The sequence below is a fragment of the Asparagus officinalis genome, chromosome 1 (genome assembly GCF_001876935.1).
Source record: "Asparagus officinalis chromosome 1, Aspof.V1, whole genome shotgun sequence".
Lineage (NCBI taxonomy): Eukaryota > Viridiplantae > Streptophyta > Magnoliopsida > Asparagales > Asparagaceae > Asparagus > Asparagus officinalis.
This window is the reverse complement of record NC_033794.1, coordinates 20,242,486-20,265,102: the sequence shown is the minus strand read 5'-3', so window position 1 is coordinate 20,265,102 and position 22,617 is coordinate 20,242,486. Positions and strand designations below refer to the sequence as shown.

At 35.4% G+C, this 22,617-nt stretch overlaps 1 protein-coding gene across 1 annotated transcript in view; it reads left to right on the top strand.

Moving 5' to 3' along the window:
* Positions 1-9,131, top strand: part of LOC109820742 (beta-catenin-like protein 1) — a 30,417-nt gene extending 21,286 nt beyond the window's left edge. Inside the window, exons 3-8 of the mRNA XM_020386940.1 lie at positions 1,851-1,947; positions 2,074-2,137; positions 2,220-2,276; positions 2,393-2,430; positions 2,533-2,614; positions 8,772-9,131. Of these exons, the coding sequence (XP_020242529.1) occupies positions 1,851-1,947; positions 2,074-2,137; positions 2,220-2,276; positions 2,393-2,430; positions 2,533-2,614; positions 8,772-8,861 (428 nt within the window). The 3' untranslated portion in view covers positions 8,862-9,131. The remainder of the gene's footprint in view (positions 1-1,850; positions 1,948-2,073; positions 2,138-2,219; positions 2,277-2,392; positions 2,431-2,532; positions 2,615-8,771) is intronic.

Below are 22,617 nucleotides of genomic sequence, written 5' to 3'. Positions count from 1 at the left end.
CTATATTCTCTATGTTTTTCCTACTATATTTTTGCCGCTCTTTATATAAAGTTTTCTTCTCTCTAACAACTTTTTGCCCACTCATTCCACCACTAACTCTCCTTACCGTCTAATCTACAACATTTAGATCGTCCTAGTATATTTTTTATTTTTAGCCACTTTCCTAGTATAAGAAGACATGCTATTCCGTATAATATTAGTTTCATTATCTATATTTCATATATCTTCTTTTATTATCTTATCTTTAAAATGTATCTAATTCTCTCCTTTTAAATTCCACAATTTAGTTCTTAGTCTTTTGTTCATGTTAGTTTTTCTACTCCACTTCTTAATAAATATGTCTAACATCATCAATCTATGCCGTGTACTTAAACTCTCATGGTATGACTTTACAATCTTTGGATATTAACCTATCCGCCATTCTAGTAAGAAAAAAGTCTATTTAAAACCACTTTTAAAGGTTATTAAGTGTTCATCTTTTAAAAAAAAAGTGTATTTGCTATTATCAAATCATACGATATTGCAAACTCTAAAATTGATTTACCCATATATTTTTTATCTCCATACTCGAAACCTCTATGTATTTTCTCATATCTGTTATTATCCTTACCAACATGCCCATTAAGATCCCCTCCTATAAATAATTTCTCTCCAAATTGGAATCATTTTATTAATTCATCTAATCTATCTCAAAATTTCCTTTTAGTACTCTCGGGCAAGCTTATTTGTGGTGCGTATGTACTAATAATATTAATAACCTCTACACCTCAGACAACTTTTATTAGTATTATTTTATCTCTAACTTTTCTTACCTCTACAACATTTTTTTATTATATTATCTACAAGAACTCCCACTCCATTCCTATTCTTCTCTTTTCCCGTGTACCAAAGTTTATATCCCGTCTTTTCAATTTCTCTAGATTTTCACCTATCCGTTTAGTTTCTTGTAGACAAAATATATTTATCTTTCTTCTAAGCATAACATCCACTAATCCATAGACTTTCTGGTAAGTGTACCTATATTCCAAGCTGCTAATCTAATTCTATTTTTTTTTTTGTAAAAGTCTCCTATCTTCTTAGATCGTTCTAGTCTATGCCTAATATATTAGTTTACCTATTAGAGGATTGTAAATTCTTAGAACACCATTGCTTGCTTATCATTACATCGGGGTGACATCGATGTAATGCGTCGCTTCCGGGGGATGCCCTAGTGAACCACCCTTGCTTACTTATCATTGCATTGGGGTGGTGTCGATGCAATGCGTCGCGGTGTGGACGCCCCAACAAGTATATAATAAGATTCATTTTTTATGTGGGTCCGACTATGTTTTACGCTGGCTGTCGGCTACCTAACACATCCCTCCTCCCTTATCAGGATAAGGACAAGCAGTGCTGACAATAAACACAACATTGGCGGAGTTGTATTCCTTCATCTAATAATTATTTATATTGAATTTAGATTTCGTTATCAAATCATGTACCAGCTTGTTTCAACTTCGCACAATCTTAGGCATTCATCTATAAGTATGAATCTTAGCTGGAAAGACCTGAAGCATGCGTTAATAGATCTAGAAGACTTATTGTACATGAGAATTATTTCCGAAATCTGATTTTTGTATGTTAGTTTTAAAATGCATTGTGGAATATTCGTTTGTTAGGTTTAAAATGCATTGTGGAATATCCGTTGGGCATCATCTTATCTTTAGTCTCCTGAATGTCAGAAATGAAGCTTCTTTGATTGATACACATTATAGTGATGGGTTTTATCTTTTTCCTTTATGCTTGGTAACATGATATATTGTCAACCTCGTATTTGTTGTTATGCGATGTTATTCAACTTTAATTATTAGGTGGCATCACAAGGGGCACAAGAAGGGAGAGATTGTTAAGCAAATTTGTAGAAAATGAATGTGAAAAGATAGACAGGCTTATGGAACTATATATGAGGTAAGTTTGGAAAGCGTTATATCACATCTCATAAAACTACTTCATGGGGTAACTTGGTGCTTGAGAGTTTCATTGCTCAAGTCCAGTGATTTTCTCGGATCCACTTATAGATGGCATACTTTGCAGATATTCTGACCGAGTTAAAGCTGAGGCTGTACGGCTAGAAAAGCTTGAATTGGATGATCTCGAGGTATATTCCTTTTCTATATTATAAAAACAAAATAATTCACTGGAGGTATAAAGCTGATATGAGTTATGTTTCTCTTCTCAAGATGGATGAGGAGGAGCGTTACAATCGGAAACTGGAAGCTGGCCTGTACACTCTTCAAGTAAGAACGATTTTGTGGTGGCTTTTACTGCTGTTTTCTTTTGCTGAGGTTTAACAGATATCATGTGTTTGAATATTAAATTATTATTACTAATCAAAGTACACGTAATTTTGCAGTTGATTGCTGTTATTCTGGGCCATTTATGGTCGTCTGAGTAAGCATGCTATCTAGATCACATCACATCTACTAAGCATCTTTCATGTAGGATTTAGTGAGATTTGTGCCGGTTTTTATGGGAGCCTGTCACTATGTGCAGGCATCCAGGGATGAGATCACGAATAGAACTATTACTCAGACAACAGAAACTGACAAAGAAGCATGTTAAGGATATACTTCAGGTAATTGCTATACATTAGGTTCTTTTGTTGAATATTAGTACTCAAAGTGTATGTATTTATCATTCTTTGGATGTTAGTTATGATCCTATGGCTATTCAAACTATGGTATTTATCTTTGTCAAAGGATATAATTCTTCGGTTCATTTGCAATTTATAATTGTTTCAAGTCTATTGTTTATTTGTTAGAGTAATGCTCAAACATTCTGTGAAAACCACTACACTTTTTTTTCCTCAGCATACAAGTCAGAATAAAAGATAGCTCTAGGTGAGCAGTGTTCTGTATTTTATAATCTCTGACATTCGAACCGTTCCAAAGCTTATATAGATGGTAAAATCTGAAATGTATCATAGGGATGAAAGTAATCAGAACTAATGTTGAAAATAACGAAAATGGGTTATGTACGCTTGGCCTCCTATTAAGGGTTAAGACAAAAACTCAAAAAAACGTAATGCATAAAGTAGGCTATATTGCTTATTGATTATTTAGATGCTTTATAAATACTAGCAACTCATAATAGCTTTAATACTTTGAATCATCAAACTTTTCAAACATAACATCACAATTATCAAATATTAGAATATAATATCACAATTTCTTAACAAAAATTAGTCATATATGACTAACAACCATTCTACATCAAATGATCAAATACGTTAACGTCGTCAAGTATAAGGCAATAAAAACAAGTTTAAACACTTCCAACTCTCAAGTTCTTAACTTCAAAAAATATTCTAATTTCTAATCAAATTTACTACATCAATCAAACTAAACATGATTATGTAACAACAGTAAGAGATTTTGCATATACAATAATAAATTTTGAATATACAGAGATTGCGCGCAAACTTAATTTCACAAACTCTAGTATCAACTGAAAACGAAAACCTAATTAAAGTCAAGTAATAACTGAAAGTAATTATGTAACCAGCACAATTAACCCACTAATTAATCTTGGTACTCTAATTTTGTGATATATCTTAATAAATTATGTTGTAGAGTAATTGAGCAACAAGTTTGATATGATTTATGATAAATTGGCACTATATAAGATTGGAATATGGAAGGTAATTTCATAATCACTATTTATTTAAAGGATATAAACTGAGATGCTTGATACATAACTGAAAGATAAATTTATCTCACCGTAATCATGGAAGTCGCCGATAGCGGAGGAGTTTCGGAGGAGGCAAAGAGCTAGGGTTCGGGTTGGAGAAGGCGAAGAGATCATATATTCGCAGAAAGAGAATAGGGTGATCGAGACTAAAAGGGGCGGGGTTTAAATAAGTTGGATGATGGAGATGCATCACTGCGTCCTAATAAGAGATGCAATTTAACCTAAAAAACCAAGTTAATTGGTTATATAACTTAACGCATTTAACGTAATATAACATGTTTTTTTGGGTTATACAGTTTCAGGGTTAAATGAGTGTGTCATCTAACAAGAGGGCATCTTAAGTTACAAAATGGATTATAACGGGTTATACAACGGTTAAACACTGAACAAAACTGTAGTGGGCCTTTTTTTTGTGCTGGAATAACTACCTCTACCCGATGGAGTTGAAGTACAGTTAAAAAGAAATTTTATGTTTAGATAGGTCTGGTTGGAGGATGTATGATATTCAAGCATAGTGTCACGACCGTGTATGGCCAAGTCAGATTGTGCCCAGCCAGATTACTGAATGGGTCAATTTTTCTAGCCTGACTGTGATCTTATTAACCTAATTAGTATATGTATCCAGTGTTGTAAAAAGCGGCAAAAAGCGGGGCAATCGTGGCGCTTATAGCGGAAGCGGGCCATCAGCGCTACGCTTTAGGCTTTTGCGGCATGGTTAAGCTGTAAAAACCGCTGTGTTCGAAAAGCGCGTGTTAGCGGCTTTTAGCGGCTAAAAGCGCTATTACCCGCATCAGATTTTAACGAGAATCACCCCCGAACCCGACCCGAACCTGACCCGTACCCACTAATATTAAACCTCTCCCCTCATTTTGTGCCCTAGCCGCCTCTCCCAGTCTTCCCCAATCCCGACTGCCTCTCCCAGTCTCCCCCACTCCCTACCTCTCCCAGCTCCATCTCCAGCGACGAGTGACGCCAACTTCCAGCGACGCCGTCCAAGCTCCCACTCCCGATGACCGACGATTTCCAGGTTGTATAGCTGGTTTATGGAGGAACAAAGGTCTCATCTCATGCCTGTTGCAGTGCTCAATCTGATAGCCCAATGCAATCGGGTATGTATAGCTGGTTTTTTTATGGCATATGGATTCTTTGTTCTCTTCGTTTTCTCTTTGGCATGATTTTGGGTTTCTCTGTGTTGGAGCATGTACTGCTGGCCGTGGTTTTTTTTCCTTCCCCAAGAAGCGGCAAATGGCTTTCGACTTCCTCTTTTTTTTTTTTTGACAAATCGGCTTCCTCTCTTCGTCTTACATGAATAGTGTGTTACATGAATAGTGTGCTGAATATTACATGGCTGGAAGTGGCTGTTGGGCTTTTTAGAAATTACTGTAGCAGTTTTTCCTTCACTTAATGGAGATGGTGTTTTTTTCCACAACAAAAACACTGTAGCAGGGATAGGGTTAATTTCTGTAGGTGATAAATGGCTTACTGGAACTGGAGACTTGTTGTCTGCAACAGAGATTTAGATCTGGAGACTTGTTGTCTGCAACAGAGATAGGGTTAATTATCACACACATATTTCATGTTTAGGCATCAAGTATGCATTTATATGATTTTTAGATTTCTATATGATTTTTCTTATTATTTAGAATATTTAAATATATTTATATTTGACCGCTATTTGATTACTGGAACTGGAGACTTGTTGTCTGCAACAGAGATTTAGATTTTTATATGATTTTTCTTATTATTTAAAATATTTAAATATATTTATATTTGATCGCTATTTGACTGTGCGCTATTTGCCGCAATAGCCCGCAATAGCCTAAGCGGTACATCGCCGCGACGCGACGCAATCCGCTATCAACAACCTTGTATGTATCATAAAAGTCGGGAATGTGGGATACTGTAGTGAACCGCGGTTGGGGTTCAATTGTCTCGGATTTGTGATGGAACACAACCCGATTCACCAACTCTAAATTGACCTGGTTTAGAATTCTATAGTTAAAAAATTGAAAAAAATAACTCTTTTCAAAAGAATAAATAACAAATTAAGCAAATAAAGTATGTATACGTCAATTGCAACATGATTCTCATGGTTCTTTTACCATCACTTCAACTAGCAAATCTCGTAAGGGTGCGTTTGGTAGATTACAATCGGTAGTTGCAATGCAGTTAGCACTTGCATGCAACTGAGACGTTGTTCTTGCGTGCAACTATAGTTATAATTGTTTGGTTTAATTTTTAAAATATTGAGTTGTAGTTGCAGTTGTTTGAAACTGCTTGTAATTTTTCGTATGCAAGTTGTTTTTTACTTTCAAAAAAATGAAAAGCAATTATTAGTTAATTAACTTAATTTTATATATTTATAACATTTATTTTTTAAAAAGTAATGGTTTTCTTTTTCAAACTTTTCTAAAATAAATTATTTTGAAAAAAAGAATATAATTTTAAAATATTTTTTTGAAAACACATATTTTAAAATAGTATTTTTTAGAGAATAATATTTTTTCTAAAAAATACTTTTTTGCAAAAATGATTTAAAAATAGTTCTCTAAAAAATTGTTTTATGAAAAAATAATATTTTAAAGAAAATATCTATTTTAAAAAAGTATTTTTGAAAGACTAATATTTTCTAAAAAATATTTAAAAAAATAATACTTCTTTCTAAAATAATATTTTTTTCAAAAAAATATTTTTTCAAAAATGTTATTCTGTTTTAAAAATTTTAAAATAATATTTTGCAGCAAACAATTCAAAAATTTTAAAATTTATATTTTTAAAAATAATATTTTAATAAAATTATTTCAAATCTTTGATGAAGTTCTTAGATGTTTGGAATTAAAAATAATAATACTGAGATTTTTATTTTTTATTAACTGGGGTAAGTTAAAACAAAGTTGCGAGTGTGACTTGCGCTCAAAATGGTGTTAGTCTGAAACTGAAACTAGATGGCAATTTGTAACTTTCAGTTGCAATGAAACAAGCACTAGCAACTGGATAAAAATGATCTGGTTGGCAGCAACTACAGTTACAACCTTGTCAGTTACAACCTACCAAACACACCCTAAATTTGACTCTTACAAAACTTCGTAGTGCTACATTTAAGAACAGAACCTAAAACGTTCCACGTTCCCTGGTGTACTATATAAGCCTACCCCATACGTATCCAACTCCTAATGAGTGACATACTATGCTCCCGTACTCGTCCCATTAACCAAAACGAACCGGGTTCCATGTGACTATGATATGTACATCAGTACATGCATGTGTTCAAGAGCGAGAATGCATCTTTAAGAGATTTGGCCAAATTTGATTATATGCCTGATTAAGGTATTGGATGGCTGAGATCCCTAACACGAATATGATCCTCATAGTCCAATGCATTGATGTGTGCGTGCTGCTGGGACTGGTGGGTGATTTGACCAAATACAGTTATGCCTGACCTGATTATTGAATGGTCAGGTTCTTTAACTGGAACATGATCCTAGTAACCTGTTAAGTATATGCATGGGGTGTGGATCTACACGTGTGCTTTCATCTGTATGTGGTCTCCCCCCAAAAAAGTGAATTTACTTCCAACTTAGAAGAGATTCGATCCCAGCAGTAAACTTCATAAAACTCTCATGATTCAGATTGCCTTGTTTCCATAATTTGAGATCCATATCAGAGAGATCTAAGTGGCACTTCCTGATTGCCAAACCATTAGATATTTAAATACGTATTCTATTTTAAGTGAGGAAGTGCTGGAAGAGAGGTCTTTGGGGACACCAATGGTGAAAATTTGAATATGCCAGAGGAGAGAAAGAAGCAGTGCTTGTCAGATTTCGCGGTAGATCCCACGGAGTTGGGAAGGAAGAAGAATGGAGTTCGAGGTGGTTGTCAAAGTGAAAGACTCATGAAGTTAGGATTTGTGTTTCTTAACTAGATGACATAACTTCTTCGTTTGATGTGGTTTTAGCTTAGTGACCATTTGTTTGTCAGTAGTTGTGTTCCTAGCTTTACGCGGGGGCTTGGGTTTTAACCCTACTACCCTTAGCATTTCTTTATATGAATTCCATATTAAAATCTTAAATAGGTCAGCTTGTTCAGCCTTAACCTGATGTAACTATTTATCAGGTTATTCTAGACTTTGATTGACCATAGCTGATAAACAGTTATAACTAATTTCACTTTGACCACGTTTTGTGAGATTAGCATTTCTTTATGTGAAATCCAAAAGTTCGAAGACTTAGAGGTCAAAACTTTTTCACCCTAACCCGACATAACTATTTATCAGGCTATTCTGGACCAGTGTTTTCAAAGGCGCGCGTCTCATTGTGCCTCATGCACCTTACGATGCGGGGCGGTGACGAAGCGCCCCACATCTGATGCAGCAGCGCCTTTTGCGCCTCGTGTACATTCTTTGTGTAGGGTGCATGTAGTACATATCCTCATATAGTTTTGTTTGTTAACATTTCAATCGAGACTTTATACTTGATATTCCATATCCCAAAAAGCACAATAAACCCATTAGGCCTTTTTAATAACCTTCAATTGAGGACCATTACTAATCCTTTGTTTGGATATTAGTCTTGATTTAACATTTGATTTGAAAATTTATGAATTTTGCTACTATGTTAGGTGTTGGTATTAGAAATTAAGGCATTATATTGTGATTTTGTAGTAAGATATTATTTATCATGATATTTTTCATGTAAATTCAAAAAACATGTTCTTTCGCGCTTGATTACATATACTGAAAAATTATGTGTGCGGTGTGTGCCTCTCATCACTCGGGCGCGCGCATCGCGTTGCGTCTTGCGCATGTGCTCGTAAAGATGCTTTGTGCTCCGCATTACGCCTCGCTCATTGACAACACGACAACACTGTTACCACCGCTAATCCTATCCATGACATGCATTGTAACTTACTGATAGGAGAATATGATTCTTGTTGTACAAAAAGTAACAAAATCCTGTTTGCTTGTTTACATATGTAGAAAACAAAATGTAGATAATTTTGGAGTAGTTACTGATGCGCAGTTGTCTAAATGCATTATATTGTAGGAATATCATGATAACATTGGAGACATCGATGGCCCGGAGGAGAAGGAACGAGCACAAACAAAAATCCAGAAATTCATCGATTTATTTTGAGATCAGCAGTTTTCTTTTCCTTTCCTTTTACTATCTACTTGCAATAGGTTTTTTTGACGACCGCTGCAGAAGCAGAGCCTCAAACTCATAGCCTTTCTGTTATTTGTATTATCTTCATTTATGTTTACAGAGACTATAAAATTGTGGCCTGCTATGCTTGTCTGGGGACATGTCATCTGATGTAGCATCTGAACAGTTCATCATCATGCCTTTATGTTAGATTGGTGGCAGTTATTTGCATCATTGAATGTGTCGTATTAACTTTTCTTTCCAACTTCAGATTGTCTGAATGTGGCATATCAACTTACCAGTGTTGTTGCTGAAATGTAGCTTAGATCACGTGGCAGCATATGAAGTCGCAGTTCCTTGCTTGGCTCCATTATCTAATTTGGTCATCGCTGATATTAATTCTGGGTAAGCTTATCTTATATATTGCGATACCATTCAGAAGTAAGATCATCTTATGTATCGCGGCACCATTCAGAAGTAGATAATTATGAGAAAGGTTCGACGTCAGAATTTTTTGGTAGATTACATTAATGGACATCTGCTATGAAGTAAAACGAGTGACGGCCGGCGCGTTCTCGCTCTCTTAATTTGAAGTCTTTACATTCATCAGGTAAACAAGGTATAATTTATTATTAACTTTGCTCGACCCCTACAATTCTGGAGGTAAGCAACCTTGTTTATCTCACTAGTCTTCTTTCGCGTAGCATGATGATTGAATAAAAGTTAGGGTTATTTGTACTTAAATACCTCAAAATTCATACCATTTTAACTTTTGATAATCTGAAGATTTTTTTTTAATTTACCCAAGACATTCTCCGAAATTGAAAAAAAAGAAAAGAAAAGCCTAATTCGACTCTCCGGTTGAATCATTTTAGGTTATCAAAGTCAAATTTTATTAAACTCGGCTAATTTTATCGGGTTCAATGTAGTTGATGCGCATACTGTGCTTATCTTTATTTCAATATAAAACATTTCTTTGGCGATTGAGTGGTGAAATGAATGAGAGGTTCTTCTCATCTGGATTTACTAACTGCTCACTGTGTATAAGGCATCAGATAATTTTGCTACATGATGTCATATACTCTACTGGACGGAAAGAAGAAAAATAAAAGAAGATTTTTTTAAAAAAAATTATCAATCCCTTAAATCTTCAATAATTGCATATTAGTCCGTCATATCTCAAGACTTGGAAACTGAATACTAGTCCCTTACATATTCAATAATTGCATGCTAGTCCCTCGAATCTGCTAAATGCATATTAGTCCCAAATCCTACAGGGTCTTGCAACATGGTACTTCAAGTTAAATCACGTTAGTTTTAGGGAGAATATTTCGTCAAGTCTAACGGTTGCAGGTAAAATAACCATTTTACCACTCTATAACGTTCTCCAACCATTTCCTAATAGGTATAATCCCAATACCCACTTAAAATAAATCCAAACTCACCCGAGTTCTTCTCTAATGGTTAGCAAAAAAACCTAACCCAAAGTTGATCTCATTTTGGGTTAGGAGTGCACCCAACCATGATTAGGTTTTTAACTAAAATACTAACAGAGAGATCATTCTGCAAGACCCCGTGGGATGTAAGGGACCAATATGCAATTTCTAAGATTTGATGGACTGATGCGCAATTTTTAAAGATTTAGAGGACTAATCTGTAATTTCTAAAATTTAAGGGAGTAATATGTAATTATTGAATATGTAAGGGTCTAATATCTACTCCTCCAACTTACCTTAACAGTTAACATACTGAACCCAACAGCTAGTTGGCGATGAAATGGATAAGAAGGATTTTGAACGATAAACCTAACAGGAGGATTAATATCAAGACATTTAGATAATTTAGGAAACTAATATAAAACAAATCTATGATTTAAGGCACTAATATATGTGATTTGGGGGGCGGTTCGTAAGATTTGCTCTTTTTATTTTGTCGTAGAAGAAGTTGGACTGTAAAAAAAGGGGAAAAGAAAATAAGAGGGGTGTGTTTTCCTTTATGCCAACAATCATTCTCCTCATGGCCAAGTTTCTTACAATGGTTGCATTGGACGCCTTTTCCTTTCCCTTTTGAAGATGAAGTCTTGGTTAATAAGGCGTCTTCAATTTTCACCATTTTCTTCCTCCCTCATTGATCTCCTTTGGTCTACGGCACTGAGGGCATTGACTAAATCCAATAGAGTTATTCTGGATAGGTCTTTAGAATCTTCAAGTGATGAAATTTTGGACTCATACCTTTCGGGAACAGTCACTAAAATCTTATCAACCACTCTTTCATTTGAAAATGTTTCACCAAGCAATCTAATTTGATTGACAATAGTTATAAGCTTACCGACATACTCTTTGATGGTCTCACCTTTCTTCATCTTTTGTATCTCAAATTCCTTTTTGAGATTCAGAACTTGCATCAATTTTGTTTGAACGTTGCCCTTGAACTCTTCCTTTAGCATCTCCCATGCCTCCTTAGGTGATTCACAAGTCATTATACTTGTGAAGATTCCGTCTGACAGGGCCGAATGAATACAAGAGAGGGCTTTTGGCTTCTTTGCTTTTTCTTCGTCGTGCTTCTTGATTTGGTTTAGGGTTGGATTTTGTGGAAGAGGGGTCGGCTCATAGTCACTCTCAACAACCTCCCATAAACTCAAAGCTTTCAAATGAGATTTCATCCTGATAGCCAAGATTGAAAAATGTCTCCATTGAGGATGGGGTATGGAAGTGAAAAATTATTGGATGCCATTAAAAAACAAAGGTTGACCACTCTATATTTTTTTTAAATCCTCACAAACCCAAGAAAACTGGAGCTCTGATACCATGTTGGAAAAAAAGAGGAGAAAACAAGAATATAAGTTTTATTAAAGAAAATGTTTCATTTACTCATGTTATGCTAACAGAGAGAATGACCAAATATATAGGCCTTACACCAACTTAAACTCCTAGAAATCAACAATAAACAATTCAAAAAATACATGACAATTGACTAAGTAAACAACTAAACCACTACTAACATACTATCCTGAAAAATAGGAAACAACCTAATAACTAATTTTGAATCAGTTATTCAACATTCCCCCTTGATTCAAAATTTCTTGTCATTCCTCTTGAATCTTCATAGAGTACTTCTCTCCATAATCTTGTAAAGCATTTCTCTTCACTTTGTGATGCACTTCTCATCTCTATCTTGTTGATGCACATAATCACCAACATTCTCTTAAAGGAGCACCTCTCTCCACAAATATTGATAGATCACTTGTTTCAATCTCTCCATGGTGCACATCTCACCATGATTCCTAGAATAAAATTTCTTCTTCAACTTCTTGTGCCATGTTTGCTTGTTCTTCACCATTATATCGGCAATATTTTTGGATATGACCAAATCTCTTGCATTTATGACATTGAGGTTTTCCTTTATGCCAACAATCATTCTCCTCATGGCCAAGTTTCTTACAATGGTTGCATTGGACGCCTTTGCCTTTCCCTTTTGAAGATGAAGTCTTGGCTAATAAGGCTTCTTCAAAATTTTCACCATTTTCTTCCTCCCTCAATTATCTCCTTTGGCCTACGACACTGAGGGCATTGACTAAATCCACTAGAGTTATTTTGGATAGGTCTTTAGAATCTTTAAGTGAGGAAATTTTGGACTCATACATTTCGGGAACAGTCACTAAAATCTTATCAACCACTCTTACATTTGAAAATGTTTCACCAAGCAATCTAATTTGATTGACAATAGCTATAAGCTTACAGACATACTATTTGATGGTCTCACCTTTCTTCATCTTTTGCATCTCAAATTCCCTTTTGAGATTCAGAACTTGCATCAATTTTGTTTGAATGTTTCCCTCGAACTCTTCCTTTAGCATCTCCCACACCTCCTTAGGTGATTCACAAGTCATTATACTTGTGAAGATTCCGTCTGACACGGCCGAATGAATACAAGAGAGGGCTTTTGGCTTCTTTGCTTTTTCTTCGTCGTGCTTCTTGATTTGGTTTAGGGTTGGATTTTGTGGAAGAGGGGTCGACTCATAGTCACTCTCAACAACCTCCCATAAACTCAAAGCTTTCAAATGAGATTTCATCCTGATAGCCAAGATTGAAAAATGTCTCCATTGAGGATGGGGTATGGAAGCGAAAAATTATTGGATGCCATTAAAAAAATAAAGGTTGACTACTCTATATATTTTTTTAAAATCCTCACAAACCCAAGAAAACTGGAGCTCTGATACCATGTTGGAAAAAAGAGGAGAAAACAAGAATATAAGTTTTATTAAAGAAAATGTTTCATTTACTCATGTCATCCTAACAGAGAGAATGACCAAATATATAGGCCTTACACCAACTTAAACTCCTAGAAATCAACAACAAACAATTCAAAGAACACATGACAATTGACTAAGTAAACAACTAAACCACTACTAACATACTATCTTGAAAAATAGGAAACAACCTGATAACTAATTTTGAATCAGTTATTCAACATTCCCCCTTGATTCAAAATTTCTTGTCATTCCTCTTGAATCTTCATAGAGTACTTCTCTCCATAATCTTGTAAAATATTTCTCTTCACTTTGTGATGCACTTCTCATCTCTATCTTGTTGATGCACATAATCACCAACATTCTCTTAAAGGAGCACCTCTCTCCACAAATATTGATAGAGCACTTGTCTCAATCTCTCCATGGTGCACATCTCACCATGATTCCTATAATAAAATTTCTTCTTCAACTTCTTGTGCCATGTTTGCTTGTTCTTCACTATTATATCGGTAATATTTTTGGATATGATCAAATCTCTTGCATTTGTGACATTGAGGTTTTCCTTTATGCCAACAATCATTCTCCTCATGGTCAAGTTTCTTACAATGGTTGTATTGGACGCCTTTGCCTTTCCCTTTTGAAGATGAAGTCTTGGCTATTAAGGCTTCTTCAAAATTTTCACCATTTTCTTCCTCCCTCAATTATCTCCTTTGGCCTACGACACTGAGGGCATTGACTAAATCCACTAGAGTTATTTTGGATAGGTCTTTAGAATCTTCAAGTGAGAAAATTTTGGACTCATACCTTTCGGGAACAGTCACTAAAATCTTATCAACCACTCTTTCATTTGAAAATATTTCACTAAGCAATCTAATTTGATTGACAATAGCTATAAGCTTACCGACATACTCTTTGATGGTCTCACCTTTCTTCATCTTTTGTATCTCTAATTCCCTTTTGAGATTCAGAACTTGCATCAATTTTGTTTGAACGTTGCCCTCGAACTCTTCCTTTAGCATCTCCCACGCCTCCTTAGGTGATTCATAAGTCATTATACTTGTGAAGATTCCGTCTGACACGGCTGAATGAATACAAGAGAGGGCTTTTGGCTTCTTTGCTTTTTCTTCGTCGTGCTTCTTGATTTGGTTTAGGGCTTTGCTTTTTCTTCGTCGTGCTTCTTGATTTGGTTTAGGGTTGGATTTTGTGGAAGAGGGGTCGGCTCATAGTCACTCTCAACAACCTCCCATAAACTCAAAGCTTTCAAATGAGATTTCATTTTGATAGCCCAAGATTGATAATTGTCTCCATTGAGGATGGGGTATGGAAGCGAAAAATTGTTGGATGCCATTAAAAAACAAAGGTTGACCACTCTATATATTTTTTAAATCCTCACAAACCCAAAAAAACTGGAGCTCTGATACCATGTTGGAAAAAAAAGGTGAAAACAAGAATATAAGTTTTATTAAAGAAAATGTTTCATTTACTCATGTCATGCTAACAGAGAGAATGACCAAATATAGGCCTTACACCAACTTAAAACTCCTAGAAATCAGCAACAAACAAATCAAAAAACATATGACAATTGACTAAGTAAACAACTAAACCACTACTAACATACTATCCTGAAAAAATAGGAAACAACCTAATAACTAATTTTGAATCAGTTATTCAACAAGCTCAGTTCCTCGAGATTCGATCTCGTTTCCATTCGATGACTTTTACAGGTTTTCTGTTAGATTTTTTTAATTTCATTGAGGGACTTAACTGAAAAAGGAACTTCTTGTGTGCTTATGCTTTTTAACCTAGAAATTGATACTATTTGATCTATTTTGGGTACGTGAATCTCTACCCACAAGTTTTCTGTAGGAATTGACTGAAAAAAAAAGGATATTTCCTATGTTAGATTCTTTATTAAATGTAGCGAAAAAACCCACAGACTATTACATAAGTCAAAAGGTTATAATAGCCTGAAGGGTCAATGTGATACTGGTTTTTTAGTTCTTTATGAGTGTATAAATTTGTATCCACAGGCTTCAAATTGGACTATCTGTTGTATGTAGTTTGTAATTTACCCCGATTTAGTATAAAATAATATTAACATGGTTCTTTGAGGTGCCTAATCACAAGAACTCAGACCGAGTATGTTCAAGGAAGTCTAATGCAACTGAAAGTTGATTAACCGATCCCTTTTAGGCAATAAATCAGGGTTCACTTGTTTTTGGCCAATAATGTCAACATGATACTATGTTTGTTTTTCCCCAATAGGACCCAGCTTTAAAAACTCCCATGTCATGAACCTGTTGGTTAATTCTACAGGCCACAAATTGGAACCTTGAGGAAGATATGCAGCTATCTATTAAAACTAGGCTTAGACTTATCAAATATTATCCAAATTAATTCAAACTTGAGTCACAGAAAGACGACTGAGTCGAGTTCTGGGAACAGAAAGAATTCTATGCATGCAATGCACATATTGAGAGTTATGTTCTTTACAATAAACATGACTCAGACAAACTATTTCAGACACATGCACTACATTGAACTATAGCTTCGAACTAGTAATTGATCTTAGGATTAAACAAAAGAGGTATTAAAAAAAGCTACAAAAGTCTAGTTTCTGAAATAGGAAAAATATCCATAGTTGGATATGTGTAGAGAAAGTTATGTTCTTTTTATTAGGAGAGTATCATGCTGGAGTTTCTGTATGAATAGTTAGGTTACATAAACCGACATGCAACCCATGTTTACACTAATTCAAATCAAGATAATTATTACTTGATCACATTAGGCTTGAAAATCAGTAAATGTCATATTTTCTATGCTCATAGATATATGATCCTATTTTTATAACTACTTATTGACATGCAATGATAAATCCTCACATGCAAGACCAAAAATCAAATTAAATCCTATAATTTCAGTCTTGTATCCCTAATAAGAACATGAAGAAGAGATATATAAGAAATTATACCTAGGTTTGAGACTTTGCTCCACTTCCTCCTCCAAAATCATCACTACATTCTTTCTCCTCTCCTTCTTCAATCTCTAGAGCTTGAGAGATGAAGTAATGAATTTTTTTTTCTTTTTTTTAACAAGAGGAGAGGTGGCTGGAGTTTGGTCAGCCAGATCGAGGAGAGGTGAGGGAATGAAGTTTGGAAGTTTTTTCTTTGAAAATGACAAAACGAGAGGTGGAGTGTACTAGTATATAAAGCCCATGTGAAGAGGAATCTTCAAATTTGGCCAAAGTTGAGGGTTTTATGCAAAATTCACCCACTAACATGGCTGATCAAATTAAATAATTATGTTAATAGAGAGTTTATTGGATAAAGGATTCATTAGACCTAGCATATCTCCATGAGGAGCACCGGTCTTATTTAAGAAAAAGAAAGATGGGAGTATGAGACTCTGTATAGATTACAGAGAGTTGAATAAATTGTCAATTAAGAATAAGTATCCAGCCCCAATGATAGATAATCTATTTGATCAGCTTCAAGGAGCTCAATATTTTTTCAAAATTGATTTAAGGTCAGGGTACCATTAGTTAAAGATTAAGCCTGAGGACGTAGCAAAGATAGCATTCAGGACTCGCTACAGTCACTATGAATTTTTAGTGATGCCTTTTGGATTGACTAATGCATCGGCTGCATTCATGGATTTGATGAACCATGTATTCCAACAATATTTAGATCAATTTATGGTGGTTTTCATTGATGACATCTTGATCTATTCCAAGAGTTACTAAGAGCATGAAGAACATTTGAAGATTGTATTGCAAACCCTAAGGGAGCAACAACTATACGTAAAGTTCAAGAAGTGTGAATTCTGACTAGAAAAGGTGTTTTTTGGGCCATGTGATCACTAGAGATGAGACTGTGGATCCAGCAAAGGTTGAAGATGTCATGAACTGGCCACTCCCACCTCAGTGATTGAGATTCGTAACTTTTTGGGATTAGCAGGATATTATAGAAGATTTGTCAAAGACTTGTTCCAATTAGTAGGTCATTTAACTTATTTGACTCGTAAGAATGCTAAGTATATTTTGGAGTGAGAAATGCGAAGAGCATTTTCAGGAGTTGAAGAAACGGTTGGTAACCACTCCCATCCTCACTATCTCTACGAGTTCAGCTAGGTTTATGATATATAGTGATGCATCTTCTAGAGGTCTAGGTTGTGTTCTGATGCAGAATGAGAAGGTTATGGCTTATGCCTGCAGGCAATTGAGGCCTCATGAGAACTACCTCACTCATGACTTGGAATTAGCTGCTGTGATTTTTGCCTTGAAGATATGGAGACACTATCTATATAGGGTATCATGTGATATTTATACGGATCACAATAGCATGAAGTATATATTTACTCAGAAGGAGATTAACATGAAACAAAGAAGATGGATGGAATTGCTGAAAGACTACGATGTAAATATCATTCACCATCCAGGTAAAGCTAATGTAGTAGCAGATGCACTCAGTCGGAAGAATCATATTGCATCGGCTTGTTTCTAATTAAACAAGTTGAGTTAAGTAAGGAGCTAGAGAGAATGGTAATTAAAATTAAAAAGTATTCTTCTGAAATGAAGATTTGACAGATAAGCCTACAACCAACTCTATTGGACCAAATCAAGGAGTAACAGAAGGAAGTCAAAAAGCTATGTGAGATAAGGAAGAAGGTGGAATAAAGAAAATATTCAGACTTTCAGATTCAAGATGGTGTTTTGAAGATGGGTAATCACCTTTGCGTACCCAATGATGGGTAATCGTCTTTGCGTACCCAATGATGGGAAGCTTAAGGATCAGATATTGGGAGAAGCTCACCAGACCCTATATGCTCTTCATCCGGGTAGAACCAAGATGTTTCAGAACCTTCGACAAAACTTATGGTGGAACCGCATGAAGGAGGAGATAGCTGAATTCGTGTCAAAGTGTTTAACATGTCAACATGTGAAGATTGAACATTAGAAACCATTAGGACTATTACAACCTTTTCCTATTCCAGAATAGAAATGAGATCACGTCACTATGAATTTTGCATAAAAACCCTCTGTTGGGCTTCTTATTTTGATGATATTTAACAAATAATTTACAACTAATGTTGTTTGTCTAGTGTTTGTGCATTCCTATGTATTGTAGACAAACAACGTTGTTGGAGGTTGGATGGATTGAGCCTACACGATCATATCAAGAGGAGGTTGGCGGAATTGTGGAGTGAAGCAACGTACAATTCAAGTTAAAGATCAAGTTCAAGCTTCATCCGCAAGTGTACCAAGTCAAGCTTAATTGAAGATCAAGATTGCTTGGGTAATGTAGTTTTAGATTTTATATTATGTGTGTTATATACTCTAAGCTCAATATCTATACACACACACTTATTGGTTTCTTCATATATATATATAGTTATATACATATACATAAGTTTTGTTTTCTATGTATATATATCTAGTTATATATATACATGCATGGTTTTGGGTTTTCATGTTTATAATATGAAATCACATATTTCATATTTACTATTGTGTTTTTGAAAACATTGCATAGAATATGCAATTTTGTGAAAATATTGTATTATTAGTTTATAGACTTCAATATCAGTTCATACATGTTTTACTAAGTCTATAAAAATATTTCACAAAGTTTCAAAAGTTGGTTTATGTCAAAACATCAAAATTCAAGTATTTCATATTTTCATGTTTTGGACTATTTTGTAAAATAATAATATTTTTCATTTGGGAAGTCCTTTTTGATAACTAGTCATTATAGCATGTTTATTATCATGTCTACAATCATTCCCCAAAGTTTTACATTTTTTGGAATTTATTTGTTATTTTTAAACAGTGTTTCAAAATCAGATATACAGCCTTCAAAACCTGTTTTCTATGTATCAGTATTCGGTCGACCGAACCGGTCGACCTATCATTTGATCTTTCATCACTGGGCGACAGAGAGTCTGTCGGTCGACCGGTCCGGTCGACCAAAAGCTCCATCGGTCGACCGCACCGGTCGACTGACGATTGTCCAGAGCTGGTCTTCGTGTTTTTGCTCGCCATCGGTCGACCGACAGAATTTCCTGTCGACCGACAATAGATCCGTTGGACTTCAACGGCTATTTCTCTGAGCTATTTGCTGGGGCTGTTTTTGTCTTTTGTTTGAGCTTCTTGACTGAGATTTCAAGTGGGTATATATACCCTATTGTTGCTCTCTTTCAAAGAAGCCAAGAAGTTTTTAAACAAGGGTTTTAAAAAGAGTTTAAGCTTGTTTTAAGCTTGTTTAAGGGTTTGGTTTAAAGCAGTTTTAGTTTTTACAAGTGGAGGAGATTATCTTCTTGTTTGGGCCTCAAATCTCCATCTCTCCATCTTGATCTAGAGAAGTTTTCCTAAACTCAACTCTAGCTTTTATTTATAATTATTTGTTAATTATCATTTCTATTAAAGCTAGTTTTATATTGAGTTTAGATTTGATTTTAATCTCATTGTTACACACACCCACTTTGAGCTTATTGTATTTGCATACATTATATAATTAGGTTGTGGGATAGTGTGACATTGAGTTGAGCCTAATTGAGTTCTCACCTTGTTAGAGAGAACAATCATTTGTTATATTGTGCTTAATTGTGAGGATTCACTTGTAATACACTTGTACACCGAGAGAAGTGTGTGGTGAGAGACGGGGTCGAATCCAAGAGGAGTGGCGTCGGTTGACGTGCCTAGAGAGAGGTTGTAACCGAGCACTTGAGGGAGACACGGCTAGGTCCAACACTTAGTGGGTGTAGAGTGGGATTACAATAGTGTGTTGTTATTTTTAATTGGCATTTAATCGGATTAGATTAGCATAAGACCCTAATCACCCCCCCTCTAGGGTCTAACAATTGGTATCAGAGCTTGGTGCTCTTTGATTTAAGGTCTAATCGCCTTGAGTTAAAGATCCAAGTTATCTTTTTGTGCTAATCTTGTTTTGATTGTATTTGTATCTTGCTTGCATATTTTTACAAATTATGGATATGAATGATGTATCTTGTTTAGGCTATGATTCTAGTGTTGCTCCTAGATTAGACAATTTCCCCTATGCCCAATGGTGTGTTAGATTTAAACTATTTGTTAGATCTAAACATTTTGATTTATGGGAAATTATTGATAATGCTTATATTGTACCCACTATGGAAAAATCCAAGTGGAGTAAAAATGACAAAAGATTGTTTACCATGAACAAGATTGTGTTAGAATATATGCATAATGCACTTGATTCCTCTATTTCTAACAAGCTTGTTTCCTTTGATAGTGCTTACAAATTGTGGACATTCATAGAAGCACATCATGGTAACTTGGAGGAGATCCAAAGGATTCCGGCGGATTCTTCCTCAAGTAATATTGGAGCTTCATCATGCACACGGCCACTAGGCGATAGCCCTAGTGAGGTTTGCGAGTTCGAAACCATAAATGATTTACCTAATGATGAACTTGCTTGTGCTAGTGAAAAATTATTACATGCCTTTAACAAATTGCAAAATGATTTCATTAATTTACAAAGCAAGCATGAAATTTTGAAATCCGATCATGAGTTGTTAGCATCTAAGTTTGAAACTATTTCTAATGAAAATGTGATCCTTAAAGAAAACAATGAAAAATTAAAATTGGATCATGATTCTTTGCTTTCAAACTTTGCCAAGTTAACTCATGAAAAAGATAATGTCATGTTAGAAGTAGAGAACATAAAGAATGATACAGCTTCTTTTATAAATAACTATTTATGTTCTACTTCTAAAAATGCATATGTGCCCAAAAATGAAGATTTGAATCTTATGAAAAATAGCATTTCATCTTTAGATTCAACTTTAAAAACATGCATTAACAACCATAAGAAGCTTATGAATATGTGTGCTAAGTCAAAATCATCCACTCATTATGCACACATGTATAGCAAAACTTATAAGTGTTCTATATGCGGTCGTCAAGGTCATTTAGCTAAGTTTTCCTATGATGCACACAAACATAAGAATTCTAATGCTCCTTGTGCATCTCATGTAGCTTATTCATCTTGTACACTTACACATTCACATGCTCATTCTCACAAAGTTCATCATAAGCATGCTAGTGTGTTCAAGTGTGATCATTGTGGTCGTTTTGGTCATTTGGCCAAATATTGCTTTGATTTGAAAAGAAAATCTCATTTGACAAATGCTTCCAATAGACCACATGTTTTTAAATGTGATGTTTGTGGTAGGTTTGGACATCTTGCTAAATTTTGTTTTGATATACAAAAAACTTCTAAATTACAATATGTTCCAAATAAACCATTGTTTAAGAATGTTTCTCATTTGCAAAATAATTTTAAAAGAAAATTTTTATTTGCAAATGATTCACGTGCACGAGCTAATGGTCCACAAAAACAAATGGATCTCTTTCATTGCACAAATTGCAATCGGAAGGGTCATTTGAATAAATATTGTTTTGACCATGTTAGTGTACCATATGTGCCTAAGAGGGTTCATAACCCTAGGGCCTTAAGCTTAAATGATAGGGGTCATGTCCCTAAATCTTTTGGTACTGTTTGTGGAAAATTTGCAGTAAAAAGACAGTGAAAGAAAATTGACTTGTATTCTCTCAAAATCGATTACAATTTGAATTTCCTGATTACAAAAGAGAGGAGAATGATCTGGATTCTCCCCTTTGTTTAATTCTGGGTTCTTCACGGTGGCGATGAGATGCCTCCCTCGAATGCTCGCGTCGAGTTTGCTTCTCGTTGACGATCTGACGTCTTGTTTCACTGGAACATGATCTTCTCCTCACGATTTGACATTGTGGAGAACTTGCGTGGCAAGTTTTTGAACTCTTGATGAGTTGATTGATCTTAACCGTAATTGGTTAGACAAGCCGAAGATCTCTTCTTTGCTGCTAAGGAGAGGGATCCAAAAGCCAGCTCCAAAGATCCAGCCTCTGTTGCTGCCAAGCAGTTCCAACCGATCGACCCCTGAACTGAATTGATTTTCAGTTATTTATAGGGGATTAAGGTGTGTAACCACCTCCTTAATTCGCTCCTAAGTGAGGCTAATGGGATGTAACCGCCCCTTAAATCACTCCTGAGTGGAGTTGTGATCCCCTCAGATCGTGGGAAACGGTTTTGAAACTGTTCAGCTCGTGTTTGAACGAGTCAAACGCAAAATCCGCGTTCTGGTGTGAATTCTGCGTTCAAACGCAATGTTTGGAAGCTTGAACGCAGTGTCAGAAAGCTCAGACCCAGCGGTTGGAAGCTGCGTTGGCATCTTGTTGGAAGCTGCGTTTGGCGGCTTGGAAGCTGCATTTAGCAGCGGATGAAAGCTGTGTTTGGCAGCGGATAGAAGCTGCGTTGGCTGCGTTTGGCTGCATTTAGCAGCGGATGAAAGCTGTGTTTGGCAGCGGATAGAAGCTGCGTTGGCTGCGTTTGGCAGCGGATCTGAGCTGCGTTTGCAGCGATTTGGTACCTGCGTTGGCAGCATTGAGAGCTGCGTTTGAGCTACGTTTGCAGCGATTTG